This window comes from Panthera uncia (assembly GCF_023721935.1).
Source record: "Panthera uncia isolate 11264 chromosome D3 unlocalized genomic scaffold, Puncia_PCG_1.0 HiC_scaffold_8, whole genome shotgun sequence".
NCBI classification, from domain to species: domain Eukaryota; kingdom Metazoa; phylum Chordata; class Mammalia; order Carnivora; family Felidae; genus Panthera; species Panthera uncia.
Genome location: NW_026057586.1, coordinates 13,267,028 through 13,291,678, shown reverse-complemented (window position 1 = coordinate 13,291,678; position 24,651 = coordinate 13,267,028). Strand labels below are relative to the sequence as shown.

The window sequence follows — 24,651 nt, the reverse complement described above, 5'->3', positions numbered from 1 at the left end:
GGTCACTATATGAGGAACAGACAGGGGGTCAGGAAGAGGGGCAGAAGCAGGCACACCAGTTTGAAGATTATGAAGAGCAGTTCGGGCAAAAATACCAGCAGCTACCATTACGAGGATGGTACTGACAGCTGCGGTCTGAAAAAAAACGGGCCAATTCAGGACAAGTTCTGAGAGTAGAGCCAGGAGGAAGTGCACGGGTCAAGACGTGTGGTGTGGGAGGAAGAACCAAGGCTGGCCTCTCGGTTGCCAAGGAGATGAAAAGCAATGAGGGGGCAATGAGAGGGAATCAAACATTCTGTTTTTGAAACGCTAAGTCTGAGGTGCCCCGGCAACCAGGTGTTTAAGTCCAGAGGAGAGGATATTATTTCTAAAGAGTATCCTCTCATTTGCTAAAAATGCAGGCTGTATTCGTGAAGATAATACCTTATTAATTAAGTAAGCCTTTGAAGATTATTAGCAAAACGCATGGCCTTGGAAAATATGGGCTGTGTTCTCTAAGACTCCACATGAGAGTTCTGGAAAGTTCAGAGGCCTCTACCTTGCACATCAATTGTAAAGAACGCAGTTTTCTGTATGATGAAAATGACTCCAGGCTGAGGGGTGGAAAGTCAGAAAATTGAAAAAGGAAGATTTACAACATTAAAGGCTCGAAACAGACACAGAGGAATACTTACCTTTGTTTTGTTTTCTTCCGCAAACCCAGGGGTATCTGTGTCGGGCGGGTAGGCCACTGTGACGTAGACGTTATATGGCTTCACCTGCATTTCGGAAACAACATGTGCCCCTTCAGTAAACAAGGTCCAATTCTGCAACGACCCTTAGCCACCTGCACCGGCCACCAGGCAAACGTCGTGAATCCTGCCCTGATTTTCCCAAGACGGGATGTGGCTCTGGGTGGAGAACCAGCACCGACTGGGTCAGGAAAACTCCTCTCCATGAAGATCATTTGGAAATAAAGGCACAGGGTTCACCCCAACAACCTCTACTCCCGAAAACAGCTGGCGGAGATTCACCTCCTTCTGAGTGCTGCCCACCCCCACTGAGCAGGCAAGGCCCTAGGAGCTGTCCAGGAGGAAGGTGGACAGCTAAAGGGAGGTCTCCTTTCCCGCCTGCCCCCACCCCCCGGACACCACTCAGCACTGTGTGCAGGACCATGGGACCGGTCTCTGCGACTGCAAACCTGGCTTCCTTCACAGCCGCTTCTGAAGCTCTTGTTGATTTCGTCTACAGAATACGTCAACATCAGTCAAAACCCTTTTCCTATGCTCTTCAGAGCCAGGCCTAGAACTACACGGATCCCCTGAGAAGTCTGCCTGGTCGGGAACTCCCTAAGCCACCAGCCCCTGACCAATAGGGAGTCAGGAGTCACTTGTACCCCCCCCCACAGAAAAAACCAAGAGGATTCTCCCCCCCCCCCCCCCCCCCCCCAGTGGAGCCGCCAGGTCAGACCAGCCAAGCAACTCCAGGAAAGACGACCTCACCCTTATTTATATGCAGAAACCCCTTCCCAGCTTCAAACAGGTTCCCAGGCTTCTTTGCCTCACTACAAGGCCTCCACGCCTCCACTCAGAAATACACCCCCAGCAATTCCAGAAGATTCTCCCTCGAGCCGGCCAGGACATACCCTTCCCAAAGATCCTGCACTTCAGTGGCCCTGCTCCACTCTCATCTGACCCTGATTCTTAGTGGCTCTAAGGGTGATAGTTCACACCATCCAAATTTCTGTCCCGATTTTTATTTGCTTCTGGCTCGCTGCTTAGCCCCAGGACGCTACCTTGCTACCTCGGGGAGTTAAAAGCGGACACACAGCTGGGGGTAGGTAGGCCACTGTGCATCTCAAGGAGGTTGAAAAGTGCTAATAGCGAGTCCTCAGGCAACCCAGAGGACCCTCAGGCACCCCAGGTGCCCTCAGAGAGCACCCCAGGGTCCCGTCTGTTCACACAGCCCTTATTCTCCCTGGGTCCCTCTGCCGGGCACAGTTCTGAAGCCTGTGGGAGGAGCTGTCGGGGTCGGGAGAAGCATTAGATCCTGGCCAGCCATGCTGAACAGCACAATAGCAAAGGGTGATGTCTTTGTTGGTTCAGAGCCACTGCACTCAGGGCGTGAGAGAGCCCGTTCACTCGGCCTCCACGGGGCATGCAGCTTCAAGGCCCAGCCGTGCTCAGAAATAGCTCTGGATTCGGGCCAGCCAGTGAGGTTGATGAGCAAGCAATTTCTCTTCCACTTGTTTTTGAGATAGTGACTTCAAAAACCGTCTCCCACGGCCTTGCCCTCTGTTGTGCACAGACCAGACAAAAACACCACCAAAAAAAGCCGGTGAGTGGTAACTGGCCCACAGAAGGCCTGAAGCAGACTCGACTCAGACGTTTCTCTAACGCTCCTGTGCCCCTTCCCCCTGAAATGCGTAAGGACCTTGGCGCACAAGCGAATGTAAGACAGTGTGTCAGAGCAGTGTTTCTCAAGTTCAAGGTTATGGCTGAGCTACCAAACGCCTGAAACAGCTTTTCAGAACAGCTTTCTCCTGGCGTAGACACAGATCGTCGGGGTTGGAAGAAGCCGGTCCCGGAAGAAGCAGTTTGGGGTGCTGGTAGTCTTGAAATCACATGACCCTCTCAGTCTGTGGTTGGGTTCCTCCCGCGGCTAATCCCTTCGTTGTTGTATTTACTCATCCAAGGGATACTTACTGAATGAGTCCCGTATTGTTCTGTGAATGAAGACGTGGACGTCAACAACGCGAGAGAGCCCCTGCCCTCGTGGCGCGGCCCGTCTCTTGAAACTCTTGGTCAAATAACCGGTAACATCTGCATACGCTATACTCCATCTACACTTTCCTTTAATCAACTAGTCCCACAGCCCCGGCAGAAAACGAAAGGGGGTTGACGTGGCTTCACTTGCTCTTGCTCAGACGATGCCGACTCCTAGAGATCACCCCTGTCTCTAGGAATTTACAAGCGCAGACTTCACTAGCTGACTCCTCTGCTCACCTTGTTGCCGTGTGTTTCTCCTTGTCCCTGCTGACTGACCATCCTCTTTTCTCCTGCTCTGCCCACATCCATGCTTTTCGTCATGTTCTTCCTTCCCCTGGTCTCCATTTCAATCAGAAAGACAACCGTCTGCTCAAGAACTGACTACCAAAATCATCCCGCCTACAATGTGTGGTTCCTAATTCCATCGAAACGAAGACGGGGCGAGGGGGGCGGGGGTCCTGGAGGGAGGAGCAGAGCTGTGTCTGAGAAGCTCCAGAATTTCAGCTAAGCTTACTTTTCAAGGCTGTGGGACAAGATGGCCTTAGGGGGAGGGGAGCATGATGGGAAGGAGGGAAGCACAAAGGCTATTTTTCTTTGACTTGGTCTCTGCTACCCACATCTTTGGCCGTAACCCAGCAGAAGTTGGCTTTCCAAAAAGATTAACTTTTAGAATCTTTAAATCATATACTTGTACCTAAAAAAACAGAGTTTAAAAAAAAAAAAAAAGGAACACCAAAAGGTGCAACAAATGTTTTATTATGCACAAAGCATGGCTAGGGTCCTACTTCAGTTTGGCGGGCAAAGGGTGGGGTGGACAGGAAGACTTAAGAGTTAGTTAAACCGGGGCACCTGGGTGGCTCAGTCGGTTGAGCGTCCGACTTCGGCTCAGGTCATGATCTCACAGCTCATGAGTTCAAGCCCCGCATCGGGCTCTGTGCTGGCAGCTCAGAGCCTGGAGCCTGTGTCAGATTCTGTGTCTCCCTCTCTCTCTGACCCTCCCCTGTTCGTGCTCTGACTCTCTGTCTCAAAAATAAATAAACGTTAAAAAAAAATTTTTTTTTTAATTAATCCGAATAAGATCATCACAAAGTACTTCAAGTCTGAGCAATTCTATGAGGTCTGTTTCATTCACAGAAAACACAACCACGATGGCAAAACAGACTGAAGTATCCAGGTTCCAAAACACAACACTGTAAATTTGCAGGGAAACAACTGTTCTGACGTAGGTCTACTATGAACAAACTGGATTTTGATTATTGAATTTATTCTCCTCTAAGCCTACTTTTCACGTGTTTATCTTATTCCGTGTTTCTGTGGGGACATTTTTCATGGAGTCTGAATATGGACAGGAGTCAAGCTGACTTTCAAGTCCAGGCAAGCTTCCTGCAGCGTGTGAATCACATTTGTCACAAAGAGGCTTTGGGGACTCTGTCTGTATTAGCAACTCACTTTCCTTTTCCTCCTCTTCAGTAACATGTCTGTTCTACCATGTACAAGGCTTAGGGACAAAAAGCCCTAATAAGCAGATTTTTCATTTCCAAAACAGCCCTTCACTTACCAGATGTCTAAGGCCGGATCAATCAGGTAACTTCTGACCTGAATTATAGACACATCATCTGCCCAGGGAACCAGAAAGCCAAGACGTTGTTACTGCGTTTGTTACAAAGTAACAAAGCGGCTTTAAGCAACTCCATGAACTACCAAAACTCAGCGTTCCTTTCTATAAGGTGGAAAAACGACATCTGCCTCACAGATTTCCCAAAACTTTTATAAGCGTGCCTGGGTGGCTCAGTTGGCAAAGCACCTGACTCTCGATTTCAGCTTAGGTCATGATCTCATGGTTGGTGAGACCGAGTCCCGTACTGGGCTCTGTGCCAACAATGCAGAGCCTGCTTGGGATTCTCCTTCTCTCTGCCCCTCCCCTGCTCATGTGCACGGATGTGCGTGCTCACTCTTGCTCTCTTTCAAAATAAATAAACATTTTAATAAAAACATAAATAAATGGTTATTTGCAAAGGGACTTTCCAAGTAAAAATTTCAAAAGAAATGCTGGCATTCTTGTTTGAAATTTCACAGCCTTACGTGTCCTATTGGCTAAACATATTATAAAGAGCTATTATTGATTATGAGTATTTTTTTAAATCTTTATTTATTTTTGAGAGAGAAAGAGAGAGAGAGAGAGAGAGACAGAGCATGAGCAGGGGAGGGGCAGAGAGAGAGGGAGACGGAGAATCTGAAGCAGGCTCCAGGCCCTGAGCTGTCGGCACAGAGCCCGATGTGGGGCTCGAACTCACATAAACTGTGAGATCATGACCTGAACCAAAGTCGGAGGCTTAACCGACTGAGCCACTCAGGTGCCCCTTATTGATTATGAGTATTAAGAAAGTTGACGAAAATGAAATTTGGGGCTGGTTCCTTTTCGATGAGAATGGCACAGTCTACCAGTCTCTAAGTGGCGCATGAGGATTCTGTCATTGATTGGACAACTCATCTGCACTGTGATGCTGGGCAATGTGGTGCTCTGTCACACACCATCAAGGGCTCTTCTGGGGATTTTATAAATCGGCGATCAGCCAACTATGGCCCTATGGACAAATCTGGCCCTCTACCTCTTTTTGCAAATAAAGTTTTATCGGAACGCAGCTATCTCTGTTCATTTACCTATTGCACATGGTTGTTTTCCTGCTCTCACAGTAGACTTGAGTAGTCGCGACAGACACCATCCAGCCCTTGAAGGCTAAAATGCCTACAATCTGGCCCTTTACAGAAAAAAGTTGCCAACCCCTAACCTAAATTATTAAACAGGATCCCCAGGTCACACACACTCCTACCATGAGAAGGTTGGTCAAAATGAATTTTCTTCCGGGCTTTTAACATCACGATGTAGTGTTACATTTCAGTGCAAGTTACAATAGAAAGAATTTTACCTTGCCTTTTCAGTGTGTGATTTGGGATAGATATGTATGGTACTTTCTAAGCGTCCCCATTGGACAACAATGCGGCAGTCAGCTTCCCACAGCTGAGGTTGTGTGAAGGTTGTCACATCGTGACAAGCATTTATTTCGATGCTAATGCTAACCACACCCTCTTTCACAACACGTTCTCTTAACTGTGAAAATAAAAAGCATTCGCTGTCATCAAGATTTCTTTAAGATACTAAAGTATAAGTCTCAGGAGAGCCAAATGATATTTTTAATCCAACCCTCTTGTTTTACAGAAAAGGAAACAGACCCAGTTAAATGATTTGTCTCACAGCTGAGAGCTAGACGGGAGCTGATTCAAGCTTTTCCCTCAAACACGTGCTAATTTCATCACTCAGTCTTAAACCAGAGATCTTTTCGTTAAAGAAACACCTCTAGAGAATCGCAGGCTCACATGGTATTAGACTGAAAAATACAGAGTAAATATAAAGTAGTACTTTGTGTATTAAATTAAGCCAGCGAAACACCTCCTAGCCCTTTTGCTTCTATCCCCAGTAGAGTCTTTATGCGATGAAAAATGTTACCTGCAGAATTCAAGGGCTGAGCCGATGCCCTTTCGCTAACGTCACGTCTACAAATGTCTAACGTGATACGACAACACGTGGCAAGTAGCTGCAAACCAAAGGGGAACATCCACTGCCGAGCTGGAAGATAAAAACTGTGAAACTGAATACAGCGTTTACCTCCATCTGCAAAGCTTCAGCCAGTCCCCTGATGGCAAACTTGGATGAAGAGTAGGCCGTAAAACCGAATAATCCCAGCTGTCCTGCCTGGGACGAGACAAAGACTATCCGGCCGACACGACGCTCCTTCATGGTGGTGATCACTGCTCGGCTGGGGTACACGCTGCCCAGGTAGTTGACGCTCATTAGTCTCTGCCGGGAACAAAGGGCCACGTGAGGAGTGAGCAAGGTCAAAGCCTCAGGGCTGCGCTCCACGGCAGTTGTCTGCTCTCCGGATCTGAGGGCCAGTGGAGCCCAAGTGACTGGGAGCCCAAGGGATGTATCGAGGGAATGAACGATGCAGTGATGCTGTAAATGCGCCCCGGTGCCCATGACCTGCCCTCTCAAGCCTACTTCAGTCTAGTCTCTTATTCTCCTTGTGACGGCAGTGATGTCATCGCTGAAAACCGGTCAGGATTAGTCTTCTCCTGATCCAAAGTATGCTGTGTACTGCAAGCAATACTTTCTGAAAAACAGTTGTAGGAAAAAGCCCCCCAAGGATCTCTGGCCCTGTTAGTTCCAAGCTTCGGAAACATCACAAAGAGACTAGGACGTGGTTAACGGCATGGACTGTGGTTACCACCTATTGGATGATGAACAAGAGAGTCAGGCACTACTTATTTCGGCAGCTGCACACAGGGCTAGTGCAGGTAGTAGCCACAGGGTTGTTGCAAGCGTTGAAAGAGGAAACACAAGTCAAGGCATAGCCTCTGACCCACCGTCACCTGCTCGGTCAGTGTTGGCTCTTACATCATGATGGGTAAGAACTTACGTAGGTACCAAGAGTGTATCTTCCTTTCATCCTGGCAACTCTCAAAAACCTTACATTTTAACTTGGAAATCTAAGAGTACTGGCATTAAATTGTTTCTATATTAAGGGGCACCTGGGTGGCTCAGTTGGTTAAGAGGCTGACCCTTGATTTCGGCTCAGGTCATGGTCTCATTTCATGAGATCGAGCCCCGTGTCAGACTCTGTGATGACAGAGTGGAGCCTGCTTGGGATTTTCTCTCTCCCTCTCTCTCTGCCCCTCCCCTGCTCGTGCATGGGTGTGCTCTCTCTCTCTCTCTCTCAAGATAAATAAAATATTAAGAAATGTTTCTATATTTAAAGTCCTGTAAAAATACTACATCTATCACCATGTGAAACCAAACACTTCATTGCATACTATATTTACAGTGACTGTAACTAATTCAAATATTACACAAAAGTACACGTGCATAGGTGCAAAACCAAGGAACTCCAGAACACTGTAAATGATTGTGTTAGGATGTTGGGATTCCCACTTTTCCCAAAATGTCTTTTAATATCATTATATTGTCTTAATAACAAAAATGCTCTTAAAAAGTACCCCGAAAAGATAGCACACTAAACCCAAGTGTTCACTTCAGCTCCCTTCTAGAGACCTAACTAAAATCTCAATAAAAAGATACATTTTTGGGGCGCCTGGGTGGCTCAGTCGGTTAAGCGTCCGACTTCAGCTCAGGTCACGATCTCGCGGTCCGTGAGTTCAAGCCCCGTGTCGGGCTCTGGGCTGATGGCTCAGAGCCTGGAGCCTGCTTCCGATTCTGAGTCTCCCTCTCTCCCTGCCCCTCCCCCGTTCATGCTCTGTCTCTCTCTGTCTCAAAAATAAACAAAACGTTTAAAAAAAAAAAAAAAGATAAATTTTTGTAAAGCCAAGAACCCACAGAGCACAGACAACAGGAAAGAAAATAACATTTTGGAAGCTGAAAATCAGCATGGCGAGTGATAACAAACTTAGTGGAAAGCTGAATGCTAGAAGCAAGGAGCAGAGAAACTGGGGGCGCCTGGGTGACTCAGTTGGTTAAGCATCTGACTTTGGCTCCGGTCATGATCTCGCAGCTTGTGAGTTCAAGTCCCACGTCGGGCTCTGTACTGATAGCTCAGAGCCTGGGGCCCGCTTTGGATTCTGTGTCTCCCTCTCTCTCTGCCCCTCCCCCTTTGTGCTCTGTCTCTTTCTCTCAAAAATTAAAAAAAAAATATGTATATACATATATATACATACATACATACATATAAGAACAAATTAAACCAAAAGCATGCAGAAAAAAATGTTAAAAATAAAAGAAGGAAATAAATGAAATAGAAAACAGAAAAAATAAATGAAATAGAAAACAGAAAATTAACAAAACCGAAAGCTGGTTAAGAAGATCAATAAAACTGAAAAATCTCTAGCCATGCTGGTCAAGAAAGATAAAGGACACAAATTATCAATCTCAAGAATGAGGGGGATGACATCACTACAAACTCTAAGTTTATTTATCTATTTTGAGAGGCCAGGGAGGGGCAGACAGAGGGAGAGAGAGAACCCCAAGTAGGCTCTGTACTACCAGCACAGAGCCCAATGTGGGGCTCAAACCCATGAACCACAAGATCATGACCTGAGCTGAAATGAAAAGTCAGGTGTTTATCTATAGATATTAAAAGGACAATAACGGAATATGATGAATAACTCTGCCAATCAATTCAATGACTTAGATGAAATGGACCAATTCCTTGAAAGACACAAGCTACCAAAGTCACTCAAAACAAATAGATAAGAAGATATAGATGTAGCCCTACATTTATTAAAGAAATTGAATTAAAGTTAGAAATCTTCCCACAAAGAAAACCTTAGGCTTCCGTGGTAAATTCTACCAAACATTTAAAGAAGGTTAATATCAATCCTACACAAATTCTTCCAGAAAAGTGAATAGGCAGTAATACTCCCCCACTTATGCTAAGAGGTCAGCAATACTTTTACAAAAAAATCAGAAAAAAACTACAACTGGGTCTATCCCAGGAATGCAAGCTGGTTTAACATGGGAAATTAATCAGTGTAATTCACCATATTAACAAACTAAAAACAGAATTCTGTGATCCTCCCAATAGATGCAGAAAAAACACCTGCCAAAATTCAACCTCCATTCCTTATAAACACTCTCAGCAAGCTAGGAATAGAAAAGAACTTTCTCAACTTGATAAAAGACATCTACCAAAACAAAGCAAAACAGAACTACAGAAAACATCATACTTAATGATTAAAAAACAAAACAAAACAAAAGTTTTCTCCCAAGATCAGGAACACCACAAGTATGTCTGCTCTCACAACTTCTATTCTGTACTGGATGTTCTAGCCGTACAATAAGGGTATCCAGATGGGAACAGAAAAAGTAAAATTGTTGCAGATGACATGATCTTGAATGAAGAAAAGCCAGTGAGCACTAGAATCAATAGCTGACTTTAGCAAGACTGCAAGATCAATACAAAAATATCAATTGGATTTCTCTACGTTCGTTCGCAATGAACACTCAGAAACTGACATGAAAAATGCCATTTACACTAGCATCAAAAAACAGGAAATGCTGAAAAACGATGTGTAAGACCCATACATTGAAACCTACAAAACACTGCTGAGACGCAAAAGAAAATGTAAATAAATGGGAGATATACACTACGTTCACAGGTTAGAAGACTCAGTTATTGTTACAATGTCAATTATCCCCATGTGGATCTACAGACTCAATGCAACCCCAATCAAAAGCTGACAATAATTATCCTTAAAATCCACAGATAGATAAAACAAAATATAGTTCCAAGGATCCACAAAGAAAACCATTAAAAAGGAAAATTAAGAGAAGTTCCCCGGGACCACCATCAGTTTCGGTGATTCACAGACAACCTCACGGAACTCTGCCCCGATCATACCCGTGACTAAGATTTATGACAGTGAAAAGGCACAAAACAAAATCAGCAAGGGCAAAAGGCACCTGGGCCAAAGTCCAGAGGAACCAGGCAAATTTCCCAAAGTCCTCTCCCCGGGGAATCATACAGCACGTGCTGAGACCCCCCCCAGCGATGAGTTCTAACAAGTATCCTGTGCAGGCAACTTCTGTGCATGAGAACCCTGTGGGCCTCAGTAAAGCTAAAACCAACCAAGCAAACAAACAAATCATCAAAACAAAACAAAACAATCAAATAAAAAAAAAAAAAATGAAAGCGAATTGATTTTAAATAGAAATGAACTCTTATCTTCAGAAAATGCATCAAGCCTGGCAGTGGGCGTTCCAACAGGACTTACCCACGATGAGCACACATCCAGATGTGACCACGACACGGCAAGGGACGGAGACGGAGAAGGGGGACAGCCAAGGGGCAGATACCGGCCTCAGCCGGGAAGAGGGCCCTTCTAGAGCGGGCCATGAACACGGGGCAGGGGGGGGAGGCCCGGTCACCGATAGAGGCAACAGGCTTTGGGTTAACAGTCCTCTCTTTTTAAAAATCTGGTTCTCGGGGCGCCTGAGCGGCTCAGTCGGTTGAGTGTCCGACTTCGGCTCAGGTCATGATCTCGCGGTTCGTGAGTTCGAGCCCCGTGTCGGGCTCTGTGCTGACAGCTCGGAGCCTGGAGCCTGCTTCGGATTCTGTGTCTCCCTCTCTTTCTGTCCCTCCCCTGCTCATGCTCTGTCTCCCTCTGTCTCAAAAATAAATAAAACGTTAAAAGTAAATAAATAAATAAAAAAAAGTCTGGTTCTCACTGGGCTGAGACCACTTCCGACACCTGCTATCAGCTGCCCACTCCTCCCCCCGCCAACTGCGTGCTGAACTCCGTCCCCCACCCCTCACTCCGAGGTTCCCCATCACTGCCCCCTGCCTCGACTACCTTCCCTCCTGATGCAGCAGGCAGAAAGCACCTCTAACAACCGAAACACAGATCACACCACCACCCAGCTCACCTTAAGCCCCTTCAAAAGGTTTTAGACTAAAATCCAAACTCCCCGTGGTGGCCATTAGGCCCCAGCGGTTCTGGCCCCTGCTCCACTCCACATCGCTCCAAGAGCTGACTCCCCAACCCTCTGGCCTGTAAAGGCTCCTGGTCAGTTCCTTGAGTTCGCCCTCCGTGCTCAGTCAGGGTGGGTCTGTGGATTCCCCCTCCGTTAGCCTCTCTCTCTCTCAATCTCTCTCTCTCACACACACACTCACACATTCTCATACATTCGCTCACGCTCATACACACCCGACCCCTTTCCTGCTGGCCCCCTCAGCACGTCACACCGAGACGAATACGACCACGAGCTTCCCCAACTGATTCTTTATCCAGCTGTTGAAATCATCTTCAAAGTCCCCCTTCGATTACTTACAGTAAAGGCGTGCAGGTCAAGACAACTGCCTTATTTAGGCCGAGTAGATAAAGGAGCCTTAACACACTCCAGCCCCAGATCAGGTGCCCTCTGCTTACAGCTACGTCTGGACTCTCCTCTGACTGGACTTTGTATCACACAGGCCACACGCCTTCCCACAGGCCGCCAGAAGCAAGGCATCTCAACTACTAGGCCCGCAGTCTCCTTCTCCACAAAAGGGGGATGGCATTTACCTTCGCAGGGTAAAGCGTTCAAAATCCACTACAGGGGCACCTGGGTGGCTCAGTCGGTTGAGCGTCCGACTTCGGCTCGGGTCACGATCTCGCGGTATGCGAGTTCGAGCCCCGCGTCGGGCTCTGTGCTAACTGTTCAGAGCCTGGAGCCTGTTTCAGATTCTGTGTCTCCCTCTCTCTCTGACCCTCCCCCGTTCATGCTCTGTTACTCCCTGTCTCAAAAATAAATAAACGTTAAAAAAAAAAAAAAAAATCCACTACAGCAGTAAAGGCTAATGGAACGTGAAGAAAAAGACAGTTGATAGGACGTCAACTAAAAACCTGTTTTAAAATTTTTTTTAATGTTTATTTATTTTTGAGGGGGAGGGGAGGGACAGAGAGAGAGGGAGACACAGAATCCGAAGCAGACTCCGGGCTCTGAGCTGTCAGCACAAAGCCGGACTCAGGGTTCAAACCCACAAACCGGAAGATCACAAGCTGAGCCGAAGTCAGACAATTAACTGACTCAGCCACCCAGGCGCCCCTAAAAGACTGTCTTGTACTTAAGAAAGATTTCAAAACTGATGTCCATTTATTTAGAGCTGACATAGATTACTAAGAGAAGTTCCCTGGAAAACTTGTTTAAAAGTATAAACAGAAACATGATGCATGGTCTTTTCGTCTTGATTTCAGAACTCAAAAGGGTCTGCTCATGAGATTTTTTGGCTTCCCAAACCCTGACGCTTGAGATGAAAACCCAGCAGCCCTTGGCTTGCAGAGACCTCTCTTAAAGGGAGTAGCTCAGTGAGTCGTCACAGCGATGTGTGTCCGCTTGGAGGGGTCACCCCCGTGTTACAGCTCGGGAAGCCACGGTCCAGAGACCCGTCTGAATTCTTAACGCTGGATGGTCACGGCGCTGGAACCAAAACCTTGTCGAACCCTCCCCTCGCCTTCTAAAACTTCTATTAATCCTGAATGCATTTTATCTATGCCTTTGGTAAAGCCTTCGCCTGTGGCCCCGTTCTACTTCTAGCATATGGCCTACTCGACCAGCGAAAAACACAAATGTCTACTTACTTCAAAAGTGCTAACTTCAAGGTCTTCAAATTTTCCCGAAAGCGACATTCCTGCACAGTTCACAAGCATGTCTACTGGGCCCAGTTTTTCCTGTGCCTGGAAAAATTTATGAGAGCAGGCAATAAGAAAGAGAAGAATCGGGTCGTAGCAGATCAGTGCCAATAAATACAATCTATAAAACCATTAAACCTACAGAGATGATTTAACAGCTCCACACCGCACGCTAAAACAGTAAGAACCAATCGAAAGGCAAGTGAATTCTTTCCGGTTAACCCGGCCCCTTACTTGTTTTATGACATTTTCTACTTGGCTGTAGTCTTGAGATACATCAACTGATATACACAGCACCACCTGTTAGAAAGAGGACACAAAAATGATCAAAGCCATGCAGGTGTCTAAAACTATTTTTTAAAGAATTTTTTTAAAGTAAAGGCAATTGTTTCCAATAACTAGGGAGTCTAGTTTTCTATGCACAGATAGTAGTGTCAGAAATCTGATGGTGCAACAGGAGAGCTTAATTTTCTTGGCCATTTTCACAAAAAACTCTTGCACAAACTCAAAAACATGTGTTAAGAAATGTTGGCCAAACTACAGATTTTTAGGCATAAAATAAGTAAGTTCTGGGAATCTCACGTACGGTGTGGTGACCCCCGTTCCGAACACTGCATTGTCTGCTTGAAACCGGCTAAGAGAGTGGACCTTCTGTGTTCTCAACTCACATAGTCACACACACACAATAACTATGTGAGGTGATGGATGTGTGAGCCAGCTTGAGGCGGTAAACATTTCACAGTGTAAATGTGTATCAAATCATCACGTGATACACCTCAAATACATTCAGTTTTTGTCTATTATACCTCAGTAAAGCCAGAAACAGAAAGGAAACGAAATGTAAAAAGCTCCTCTTGGAATGCCACTGATCTATAGTGACAGAAAGCAGGTCTGAGATCACCTGCAGCCAGATGTGGAGAGAGGCCCGGACAGCAAAGAGGCAAAGGGAACCCTAGAGATATGGACACGTTCTGTGTCCATTTCACTGGTGGTTTCACATGCGTATATATCTGTCAAAAGCCATCAAACTGTACTCTTTTTTATTTATTTTTAGTTTTTTGTTTTTTTGAGTAGGCTTCACATGCAGCATGGAGCCTGATGCAGGGCTTAAAACTCACGCCCCTGAGATCAAGCCCTGAGCTGAGAGCCGACTAAGCCACCCAAGTGCGCCCTGTACCCCTTCGGTGGGTGTGGTTTATGGTACATCAATTACATCTCAGGTCGTTGAAAAGAAAACATAATTCACGTGAAAAATAAACTGTACATAAATCGTATCTCAAGTTAACACCTTAGGTTGTTAAAAATAAAAACAATACATCTAATAAATAAGCTTACACAAAGACTCCTGTTGGAGCCATACCAGAGCTGTGACTGCCCTCCTGGGGTTCCCTATCGGCGGGCAGAATACAGAGATACGCACACCATACCTACTCACCAAGGCCTGGGACCTCAGTTCGGGTCCCTCCTCAGAGGCTGAGCCAGGTGACTTTATCCTTCAAGGCCAAGGGTCGCTCTGGGCCTGTGGGAGCTTGTGACCTGCCACTCACAGATTCTCTAGACAAGGGGTCACCAAGGGAAACCCACCAAGAGCCCAGGACAAACCTGGCCATGCCCAGAGGTTCACAGCCCAGAGAGACGGCAGGAAGAGGCCAGCCCGTGCTTACCATGGAAAACAATTAGTCTTTGGAAAGGAAGGAGGGAAGGAAGGGAAGAAGGAAAGGGGGGGGGGGGGAAGCACATATTTCAGTGCTTACTTACTTTGATAGAAATTTGTAAAACAGCAGTTAAGAATACTAATGGGTACCGACAATGAGCTATTGTTTTAGTTTCCTTTTTTGGATAATGTTTTCAAAGCCAGAGCTTAGCCTCTGACATAGGAATGTTCTACGTTCCAAGGGGGGTCACCGAGAGAAGCAGAAAGGCATTTCTTCTCGGTATTTCCATGAGTTCTTCTCTGTTGACACTGGCCGCCACGCCACGGGGCAGACAGAACGAGGGCACAGACGCGTCAACACGTGCACCCACATGTAGCTGCGGGCCCAAGGCGGGCGGCCCGTTCGTTCACTGGCTGAGCAGAACCTGGGGAGCCTGCAGTGGCCTCACCTTCAAGCAAAGGGATCAGAAGCTGGTGACGCCAAAGATCCCTTCTAGCTCTAGGAAGACACAACGTGAAGAATAAAGCCACGACATGAAAGGACACCACCTTAGAATCTGCTGCACCAGGCGGCAAGTCCTATTTGATGCAGGAAGGAACCCTATCCAGATGATCTAAATTCCTAAGAAAAGGAAACACAAATGTAACCGAGAATACTCCAGAAGAGTTGCCCTTGGGTTTTATATCCCTATTATCACGGGATTTTTACACAAGTCTTTTTATATAGTATTAGATCATTTACTATAAATAGAAGCTATGCCACAGGCCAGCAAAATTTCAGGGAAAAAAAGGGTCAACAAATCACCAGGAAAAGAGCATCCACTCCATGGGTACTGCTTACGCTAAGCCATACAACAAACCCACTCTGTGCCAGCAGGACGGAGCTCCCTCGTGCCACCCCGGCCCTGACGATCTTCCCTTCCCTGATGTAGATGTCAGGAACCTGTCACATGCCCTAAAGCCTTCTGACAGACGAAGTGGGGGCAGGAGCCACGGAGAAGAAGTCCGGGGCACAGAGACGGTGCTGACCGCGGGCCTGGCCTTTAGCCGGGAGCATTCAAGCTCCTTGGTTTTAGAGGATATTTCTTCCTCTATCAGAATTTACACGAATACGAAAACAAAACAAAACAAAAACAGGAAGCTTTGCGAAGCTGCCTGCTTTCCATGTTCACAGGCACGATCGGAGGCCACAGGAGTAGAGAAAACCTCACATATGTGCGCAAGGAGGCGTGCGTGACAATTTCCACCTGCAGCACAGAGTACCAGAGCCAAAGACATGCAACCCTGTACAGGGAACTAAACACACCATGGGGCACCCGAGACTGCGCCACGGCCGTGAAAACAATGAGGCTGATTTATTTTTATTGACATGGAAAGGTCTCTAACATATTTTGGAGGGGGAAAAAGAGGCAGTCAAAACTACAGTGAAATACCATCTAATACCCATCTGAAAGGCAAAAATTAGAGAGCGTGCCAGTACCAAGGGCTGGCAAGGATGCGAACAACGAGAACCACCGGGCATTGCTGGTGGGCGAAGCTGCTGAAATGCACACACACGCCGTTAGTCCACGATGCCATTTCCCGGCACGGTCCACTCTTGGGCAAGCACACAAAGACATGGAGAAAAACTTTAGTAATGGCAAGAAATAAAACTAACCAAAAAACTGGAAATGAAATAGCTACCACCAGCAGAACTGATGAACAAAAGGCAGTGTACATATTTGTAGGAAAATGCTGCAGAGCGGTAAAAAAAAAAAAATGAGCGGACTACTGCTTTATGTGGCCACACGGAGGAAATTTGAAAAAACAGTATCTAGTGAAGAAATCAAGTTGCACAAAAATGCATACAGAATGATGTCCTCCAAATCTAACAGAGACAGAAAGTAGACCAGTGATTGCCCAGGGCAGGGGTGGGGAGTGCGGGCTGGGAGAAGTGGGGAGTGACTAGGTGCGGACTTCACGGGATGATGAGAAAGCTCTAAAGTTGACTCTCGTGACGTTTGTGCAACTCTGTGGATACACTAAACACCACTGAATTGTACACTTTAAATCGGTGAATTGAATGGCAAGTGAATTGTGCTTTAATAAGGCTGACAAAAAAATAAGAGTGATGCCATAAAGTTCAAAACGAAGAGAAGTAAACGGTACACTATTTAGGGTCATGTGAACATACAGTCAAATTAGGAAGAAAAGCAAAGGACGCATCAACACAAAAGTCAGGTTGGAGGCTGCCTCTAGGAATGAGACCAGAGGATTCAGCTTATATGGGCTCACCAAAGGGGGGCTCAGGGGCCCCGATAAATCTCATTACTTAAACTGGGTGATGAGTGTAATATAACTTAATGTCATGTTTTATACTGAAAGATACACACACACATACCATTTTTATTTATCCAAAAATTCCATAGCCAAAAAAATTTTAATACTCCTTTCCTCTTAAGTGTTTGTATGAAGTTATAACTTAAATAAATAATTGAAATAAAATCATTTTCTAGAAAAACGTTATTTGGTCATTTGTGAGTGTATGTCAAAGTCTATAACTTTTTTTGTGATAACCTGAAGACAATTCAAACAATTTGGCCTGTTTAAAAAACAGTCTGACAGGTATTTTAATGAAAAAAAAAAAATCCTACATGCTTTCAATGAACTATTCTCAGTTGAAATAACCCTTTTTTCCCTCTATACAACTGTGTCGATTAGTACAGAAAATGCATCATGAAGACTGATCATACCTGTTTATCGTTAATAGAGTGCTTTTCAATTTCTTTCTTTGCCTGCAGCAGCTTGTCCTAAAAGCAAAAAAGAACAATTAGTTCTGCTGATTGTCTATTTGCCTGCTTGCTTGTTTAAATGGAGTGAAAACGCAATTATTTGTGTGTTTATTAAATTCTAGAAAACACACGAGACGGCACCTATATTGCATAGCTATGGGTCACAGTCTACGAAAGACAGAAGCTATAAAACTACGACCAAGTGATAGAGAGGGTTTTAAGTCACTGCAGAGAAAGATGACAGAAAAATAAATGAACTGCAAAATCCCAATTAACAACTTAATTGCTGATGGGCACCATATCAATTCTAATAAATGTTTTGATCTGACATTATTTAGTCATGATATAAAACGGGAACAACCACATGGCCACGCAATGCTTCCCAAACTTAAGGGAACATGTGATTCCATGTCAAGAGTACTTTCATAAGCGACTGTCCACTATCTCCCTCCCCTACTATAAAAGCAAATATAGATAGGAAAAGTCACTTTTGAGACAGACTGAGAAAATCTAATCCCGGCTACTTTCAAAAATAATCTGAAAAGAAGCAAAGGTCCCCCCCAGTTGAGTAATTCTTCCAAGGTCTCCATTTTGCTTATTTTACTCATTTCCAAGAAGACAGATATATCAGTTTACAGTGTCTTAATGTGCTATAAAAGTTGTCACTTGAATACACCAGGACAGCTTGAGAAGAACAAAACGGCAGAGGAATCCTTTGGAAAGACACATGCGATTCCTAAATATGAACGTGTCTATAATGAAACAGTGCTGTTCTATTAATAAAGATACACACAACTTGCCTTTGTCCAAATTGGAATAAAGAATGACGTTAGAAAATAAAGAATTTCTGGATCCCAGGAGGCTCGTCTGCTCATTCATGCCTCGCAATGTGAGGACCACAGAAAGAGCTTGCGAGCACCTGAAACCCGGGCCCTCCTCTGTCTCCTTCTTATCTGTCTCGTGTCAAATATCAGCATTGCTTGAATCTCAGATAATGCCACTTTACTGAAGTTATGTTTTCACTCCCGCAAAGTGACTTCAACGCCAAAACAAATGCATGGTTAGGGACGTCAGGATACCCACGAAAGGTAGCAATTCTGCCCTTCTTGAGTTTAAGAAGAAATTACGAACATCGAAGCCCACTTCTGTGCCGTTGTTTAAACAGTTCCCCCAGAGGCCCTCCCTGGCAGCTGTGCACCCCCACCCGAGCGGTCACCCTGCTGTGCCCTCCTGTGGCCTATGTGAAGCCAACACCCCCAGGCAGCCCATTCCTGCCTCGTTTCTTCTTTCCACAACCACGAGCCAAGCATGATGCCCAGCACAGAATAACGGCGGGGCACAATGCGGTCATGGTCACCTCCCCCCGCTCTCCCTGGAGCAAGAGGACCCCACAACTGTTCGTGTATATACAGTGTGACTGCTTTGGCTGCGGAAACAGCTTTGGCAAGAATAACAGACCCTGGGGGGAGAAAAAGAGAAGAGAAGAGAAGAGAAGAGAAGAGAAGAGAAGAGAAGAGAAGAGAGAAAAGAAAAGAAAAGAAAGAAAAAAGAAAAGAAAAGAAAAGAAAAGAAAAGAAAAGAAAAGAAAAGAAAAAACAGACTTTGTGTTGACTTGACACAGAAAAAACACACATTTTGCTAAACTGCTGGGGAGGAACAAGAGGCCCCCGAGGAGCCTGGATTTCACCAGAGACGTGCGTCATGTCATAAGCAAATTACGCAGAAACACCTGCACGTCCTCCCGGACTCGGGTATCAGCTCCGTGACCGGCTGGGCCGCCACCCGAGGGCAGGTGGGGGCCCAGCCCGGCTCCCCACGGCCAGGGACGTATGCCCCAGACGGTCTGTGGCCTCTCCCATCTCAATGTGCATTGCCTCTGATGTTGCCTAACAGTTGTTGAAACTAAATTATTTGTGGAACTGACCCGACTTCAACCAAAAAATCTTTTTGCCCTGAATGTGAGAAATAACCAATGGTTCAAAAGTCACACGTTGATCCAGGGAGAGGAGCGATTCCTAGCACAGGTGTGAACGCTGGGACATCTGCACAGCCCCTGACTAACCTAAAGCCGAAGAAGTAAGTTAGGAACAACACACCCAGGAGACTTACCTCATTTCGTGCCACCAGAGTTATAAACGCTCCTTGTTTATAGCACTCGATAGCAATACACTTCCCGATGCCGCTGGAGCCTCCTGTAACCTAAAAGCAAAAATAATAAAATCTTCTTGGCTCTTGAAATTTCCCTTCCGTGGGAGGTTTGTTTACACTGGGGGGGCACTTGGGTGGCTCGGCTGGTTAAGCGTCCGACTCTTGCTATTGGCTCAGGTCATGATCTCACAGTTGGTGAGTTCAAGCCCCGCACGGGGCTCTGTGCTGACGTGCAGATCCTGCTTGGGATTCTCTCTTTCTCTCGTTCTATGTCCCTTCCCCACTTGCACACGCGCGCACACGCTCTCTCTCTCTCAAAATAAATAAACATTAAAAAACAAAACAAACAGGGGTGCCTGGGTGGCTCAGTCGGTTGGGCGTCTGACTTTGGCTCAGGTCACGATCTCGCAGTGTATGGGTTCAAGCCCTGCGTCGGGCTCTGACAGCTTGGGGCTGGGAGCCTGCTTTAGATTCTATGTCTCCCTTTCTCTCTGTCCCTCCCCTATTCACACTCTGTCTCTCTCTCTCTCAAAAATAAATAAATAAATAAATAAATAAATAAATAAATAAATAAAACATTAAAAAAGTTAAAAAACAAACAAAACAACTACGATGGGCTCTAAAACCCAATCTACAAGAACGAGATTTTTAAAATTTTTCCAACGTTTATGTATTTTTGAGAGACAGAGAGAGAGAACCAGATTTTCAGCTACTGTAGTTTCTACATCCTGGGGTGAATGAATGAAGTTAAGTACAAACATGAAAGATTTTGCTGTCCACGGGTCCTGCTGCTTTGACTGTTTTTTGGTACTGAATTATAAATTGCCCACCCATATTTTTCTGAGTTCACTGGAGGGCAAGTGCCCTATACATCGAGCTAATAAATAATACATTAATCTACCTCTGGGTCCAAATCCAAATGAATCTTATTTCCTTACTTACATATCTTCTATATGACAATCTCCACAAGAGACAAAAAGAATAGCCACCAACTTAGCTCTTCTGAGATTTTATGAGACTGTTTACTATAAAAGTAATATATGATCACATGGAAATATTGAAAAGTAAAGTTTTTCTTCTTGGGCTATTCTGCCCCTCACATTCTATAGCTCAGCCCTACTGACTGTTTTGAGTTCCATGCTCCCTCCAACCCCTGGATCTTTGCACGTTCTATTTCCCAGCCAGGAACGTTCTTCCCCGCCTTTTCATCTAGCTGGCACCCCACTCACCCATTAAATCTCAGCTCACACATCACTTCCTCAGCAAAACCTTCACTCACTGCCCCTTCCCCAACCTCAATCCACTTTTCAGCACTACATTCTTTGTCCTTTACTCAATGGCGCTCACATAATCAAACAGCCATGCGTGTATTTGTGCGATTATTTGATTCACAATCATCTCTCCTATCACAGCCTCCTAAACGCCACAAAAATACCAACTCTAGTTCTGCTCCCCACTATATTCCTAGCACTTAGCACAGTGCCCCGCCTATAGGAAGGACTCAATATATATTTAGCTCAGTAAGACAAATGCAACACTATCGTCCTAGTCATTTTTACTACGCAAATTATACAACATGGTCAAGAGAGTGGGGGGCCCAGGGTTGTCTGGTGAAGGAAGTGGAGAAGTATCAGAGGGGCACCTGTCCTTACATGGTATCACATCCTAAGATACATATCTATATACAGAGATATATCTTATAACATATATCTATATAGAGATAGATATCTTATGTCCAAAAAACTAAAAGGCTTCATAATATTACGTTAAGGAGCTGTATTAAAACTTAATTGACCATTTCCCTCTACCGGACATTTGGATTATTTCAAATATTTTACTGCCAGCTATATATCATGCTGTAATGAACATCTTTGGCCCCATCTCAATGACTTTAAAACCATCGTGAAGCCACTCCTACACAATGTACCAATCTCTTGGGGGCTTAGGCTCCCCAACTTCTCTTTAGCCTCAAGTCCTCACTATGGAAGAGATTTCCTTGGCAGATAATTAACTAATTATCTACAGAAGGCTACTGTAAAAATCTACCTGTTGCCCCAACTAACAGTGGCCTCTGAGGAGCTCTTGGCTGCTGAGATATCTCACGGTGGCTTTGCCTTAATTTCCACCAGACATTCCATTTCCGTAGCAATTGACAGGACCCCAGCTGCCGTATGATGGGACTGCTGCCACCTCAATGTCCCTCCACCCTACAACCCCCACATACCTACCGATCCAAATCCTACCCACCCTGCAGAGGCCAGTTCCAATGTCCTCTCCTCCAAGAAGCTTTCCTGCCACCCAGTCCTGTCCTTCCTTTACCTGTCACTTTCTACTTTGTGCACGTGTCTTAGCTCCCTCACCTGACTATAAGCTCCTTGAGGACGAGCACCGAGTCCAATTTATCTCCCTCACTGTGAGCACAGAACCTGGCATAAACAGTTGCTAAATTAGCACTTGGCCTACATTAATTTGCAAAATGGTGCACGGTACCATTTCTCTGAAAAATACAATGCCCCAAAAAGTTGTAAGTAAAGTGTCCCTGTTTGTTATTCAATAAATTAACGGAAGTTGAAGTTAGGAGGTTGATGAGAAAATTTATATACTCTAAAGTGCTATTGTTATTGCCGTCCTTCTTCTAGACTGCGAGAGGTAAGCTAGCTGTGCACATTTACTGCATAGCCAAGAACGGCTCAGTGTGATCACTTGTAAGTTTTTTCCATAACAGCAAGGTTAAGACACAATCCTTGGGTCAGAGCTCATGGGAAACGAACCTTCTAATCAAGCTAATTCTTCAAAGGCATCTAAGAATAGACATAAACCAAGTCTAGGCTATGTTATGCTGAGTGGTACAAGAAAATAGAAGAGATTTTCCTATGGGCTGAGAAAAGTGGGACATACGGATCGAGTTGCCTGACAATTGGTAAACTGAGTCCAGATGTGGGTCACTAAAGATAATAGTTTAATTTCCTTTCCTTAGCACTGCCTCTTACTGTTCAATGCAAAATATTGTTTAAATATTACTATCTCTTGGGGCGCCTGGGTGGCTCAGTTGGTTGAGCATCTGACTTCAGCTCAGGTCATGATCTCGCAGTTTGTGAGTTCGAGCCCCGCGTCAGGCTCTGTGCTGACAATTCAGAGCCTGGAGCCTGCTTCCGAGTCTGTGTCTCCATCTCTCTCTGCCTCTCCCCTGCTCATTCTCTGCCTCTCTCTCTGTCAAAAATAAACTTTAAAAAAAAATAAATATTACTATCTCTTTAATCACATCCTGCAACTCTTACTGAGGGCAAGAACCACTCCCAGCCATCCCCCAAAATGGGAGGACCTGATTTTCCAGTTCTCACCAAGTCGATGAAACAGTTTTTAAAAAGGAAGTACAGACCCTGTAACACTTCTGCAGTTTTACCGCTATCGTTAGGGAGATAACACTAGCATATAAGAATTGTTCTAAAAAGAACAACAATAAATAATTAAGACCTAAGTCCGCTCCTTTTTTCACATAAGCAGGCACTCTAAATGTTAGCTCCCTCTCCTACCACCACCTGGTCCGGTCCTAACAAATCTCAAGAGAAAGAATTGTGCTTTCCCTCATCTTGTGACATTAGAAAAGAAGACAGATGGTGACATCATGTGAATTATTCATGTCGTCCTCACATTATTTATTGTGGCATATCAAAACAGGATGGCGAAAATAAATTCTTCGTTTACCCCAACGGACTCGTTACCTCACTAATGGCCTGCAGCGCCATGAGGCTAGAAGGACTAGAGTCAAGGTCAAGTGAAGCTCCCTTAGAAATACTGAATCACACTGTTCATGCTTGCTTTTGGCTTTACCTTTTTTCCAAGTTACGCTCTGCAAACATACGCTCTAAAAGATTCCGACTTTTAAAGCCATGCTTCTGAGGCAGAAGTTCTCTTGTGGATCTGACACTTTCAGAATCTGGCATAAGTGTAAAGTTTTCCTTCTCTTCTTTTTAAACGAATGTACACTAACCTCATCTGTCTTCTACATCAGGAAGAGCAGGAGTTGTTAATTCACTAGTAGTTTTGCAAAGGACAATCTAAAGAAAAATACGTTTTCTAACTCACAGATGCTTGTCCAGATTTAAAGCACATTAAAATGAAAGGCCATCCCATCCTAGGACAGCTCAGTGGGGAGGCTCCATCTCAGCGGACACACGCATGTGTCACCTCGGGGACCAGAAGGATTTGTGCGGCCAGCTTAGTAACTAACTCTCCTTATTCAATAACCTGCCACCTCGGTGCGGTGAGATCAAAATACGAAAACGGAAGAGAAAGCCACGGCAAGCGGCCAAGTGCTGGGCGCAGGTGAGGAAGGCTCCCACACCTGCAGAAAAGGGATCTCTGAAGCCACGAGCTTCCGGTAAGAAACAAACCAAACCCATGCACAGTCCCTCAATTCCTAGAGCACCGGCAGCTCGGTTAGCTCATCCCTCGGGCTCTGAAATGATGGCAGAGGGCTGCACTGAAACGGCGATCAGCCGACCCCGGGCTGAGCTCCGAGAGCCAGGCGGTGCAGACACGACAGAAGCGTCCCAACACCGCCCAGCTAGGACTGCCAGCCTACTGGGTTCGGAGCGGTTTTCCCCCCAGGTGAGTCACTTCCTGGATTCCTCCGGCAACTGCTCTTTCTGTCACGGGCACAGGCCGTCTTCCCGGTCCGAGCTGCCCCGGCGGGTCCCGGCGGCCGGGACCCCTTCCCCGCCGCCCGCCTCCCCGCGACCCGGCCGGGACCGCGCGCCTCGCCCCGCGCGGCCGCCGACCGCGGTGTCCTTGGCAAAGTTTCTCAGCCTCTCTGTTCCTCAGTTGACTCATCGGGAAAACCGAGGACAAAAATATCCACAACCCACGGGTGCCCCGGGGATTAACGAGCGGCCCGCGAGCCCCCGGCGCCCCGGCACCCCGCCCTCCGGCCCCGCGAGGGCCAGATGCGGCGGAGGGCGGGTCCTCGCGGCCCCCCCGGCAGGGACCCGGCCGGGCTGCGCGGCGGCAGGTGGCCCTCCGCGGAGAAAGGGACGCGGGCGGCCGGGCCTCGGGCACGGGCCGGCGCACCAGGGGGCGGGCTCGGGGCGGCCGAGCGGGCCGGGCGGCGGCGGCGCAGCAACAGGAGGCCACTCACCACCACATGCGCCCC

The 24,651-nt window shown here is 46.1% G+C and overlaps 1 protein-coding gene across 1 annotated transcript in view; it reads right to left on the bottom strand.

Moving 5' to 3' along the window:
- Positions 1-24,645, bottom strand: part of KDSR (3-ketodihydrosphingosine reductase) — a gene marked incomplete at its 5' end in the record, with an annotated part of 36,406 nt that extends 11,761 nt beyond the window's left edge. Inside the window, 7 exons of the mRNA XM_049619761.1 lie at positions 675-758; positions 6,412-6,603; positions 12,876-12,971; positions 13,161-13,226; positions 17,313-17,369; positions 19,461-19,550; positions 24,637-24,645. Of these exons, the coding sequence (XP_049475718.1) occupies positions 675-758; positions 6,412-6,603; positions 12,876-12,971; positions 13,161-13,226; positions 17,313-17,369; positions 19,461-19,550; positions 24,637-24,645 (594 nt within the window). The remainder of the gene's footprint in view (positions 1-674; positions 759-6,411; positions 6,604-12,875; positions 12,972-13,160; positions 13,227-17,312; positions 17,370-19,460; positions 19,551-24,636) is intronic.
- Positions 24,646-24,651: the final 6 nt, after the last annotated feature.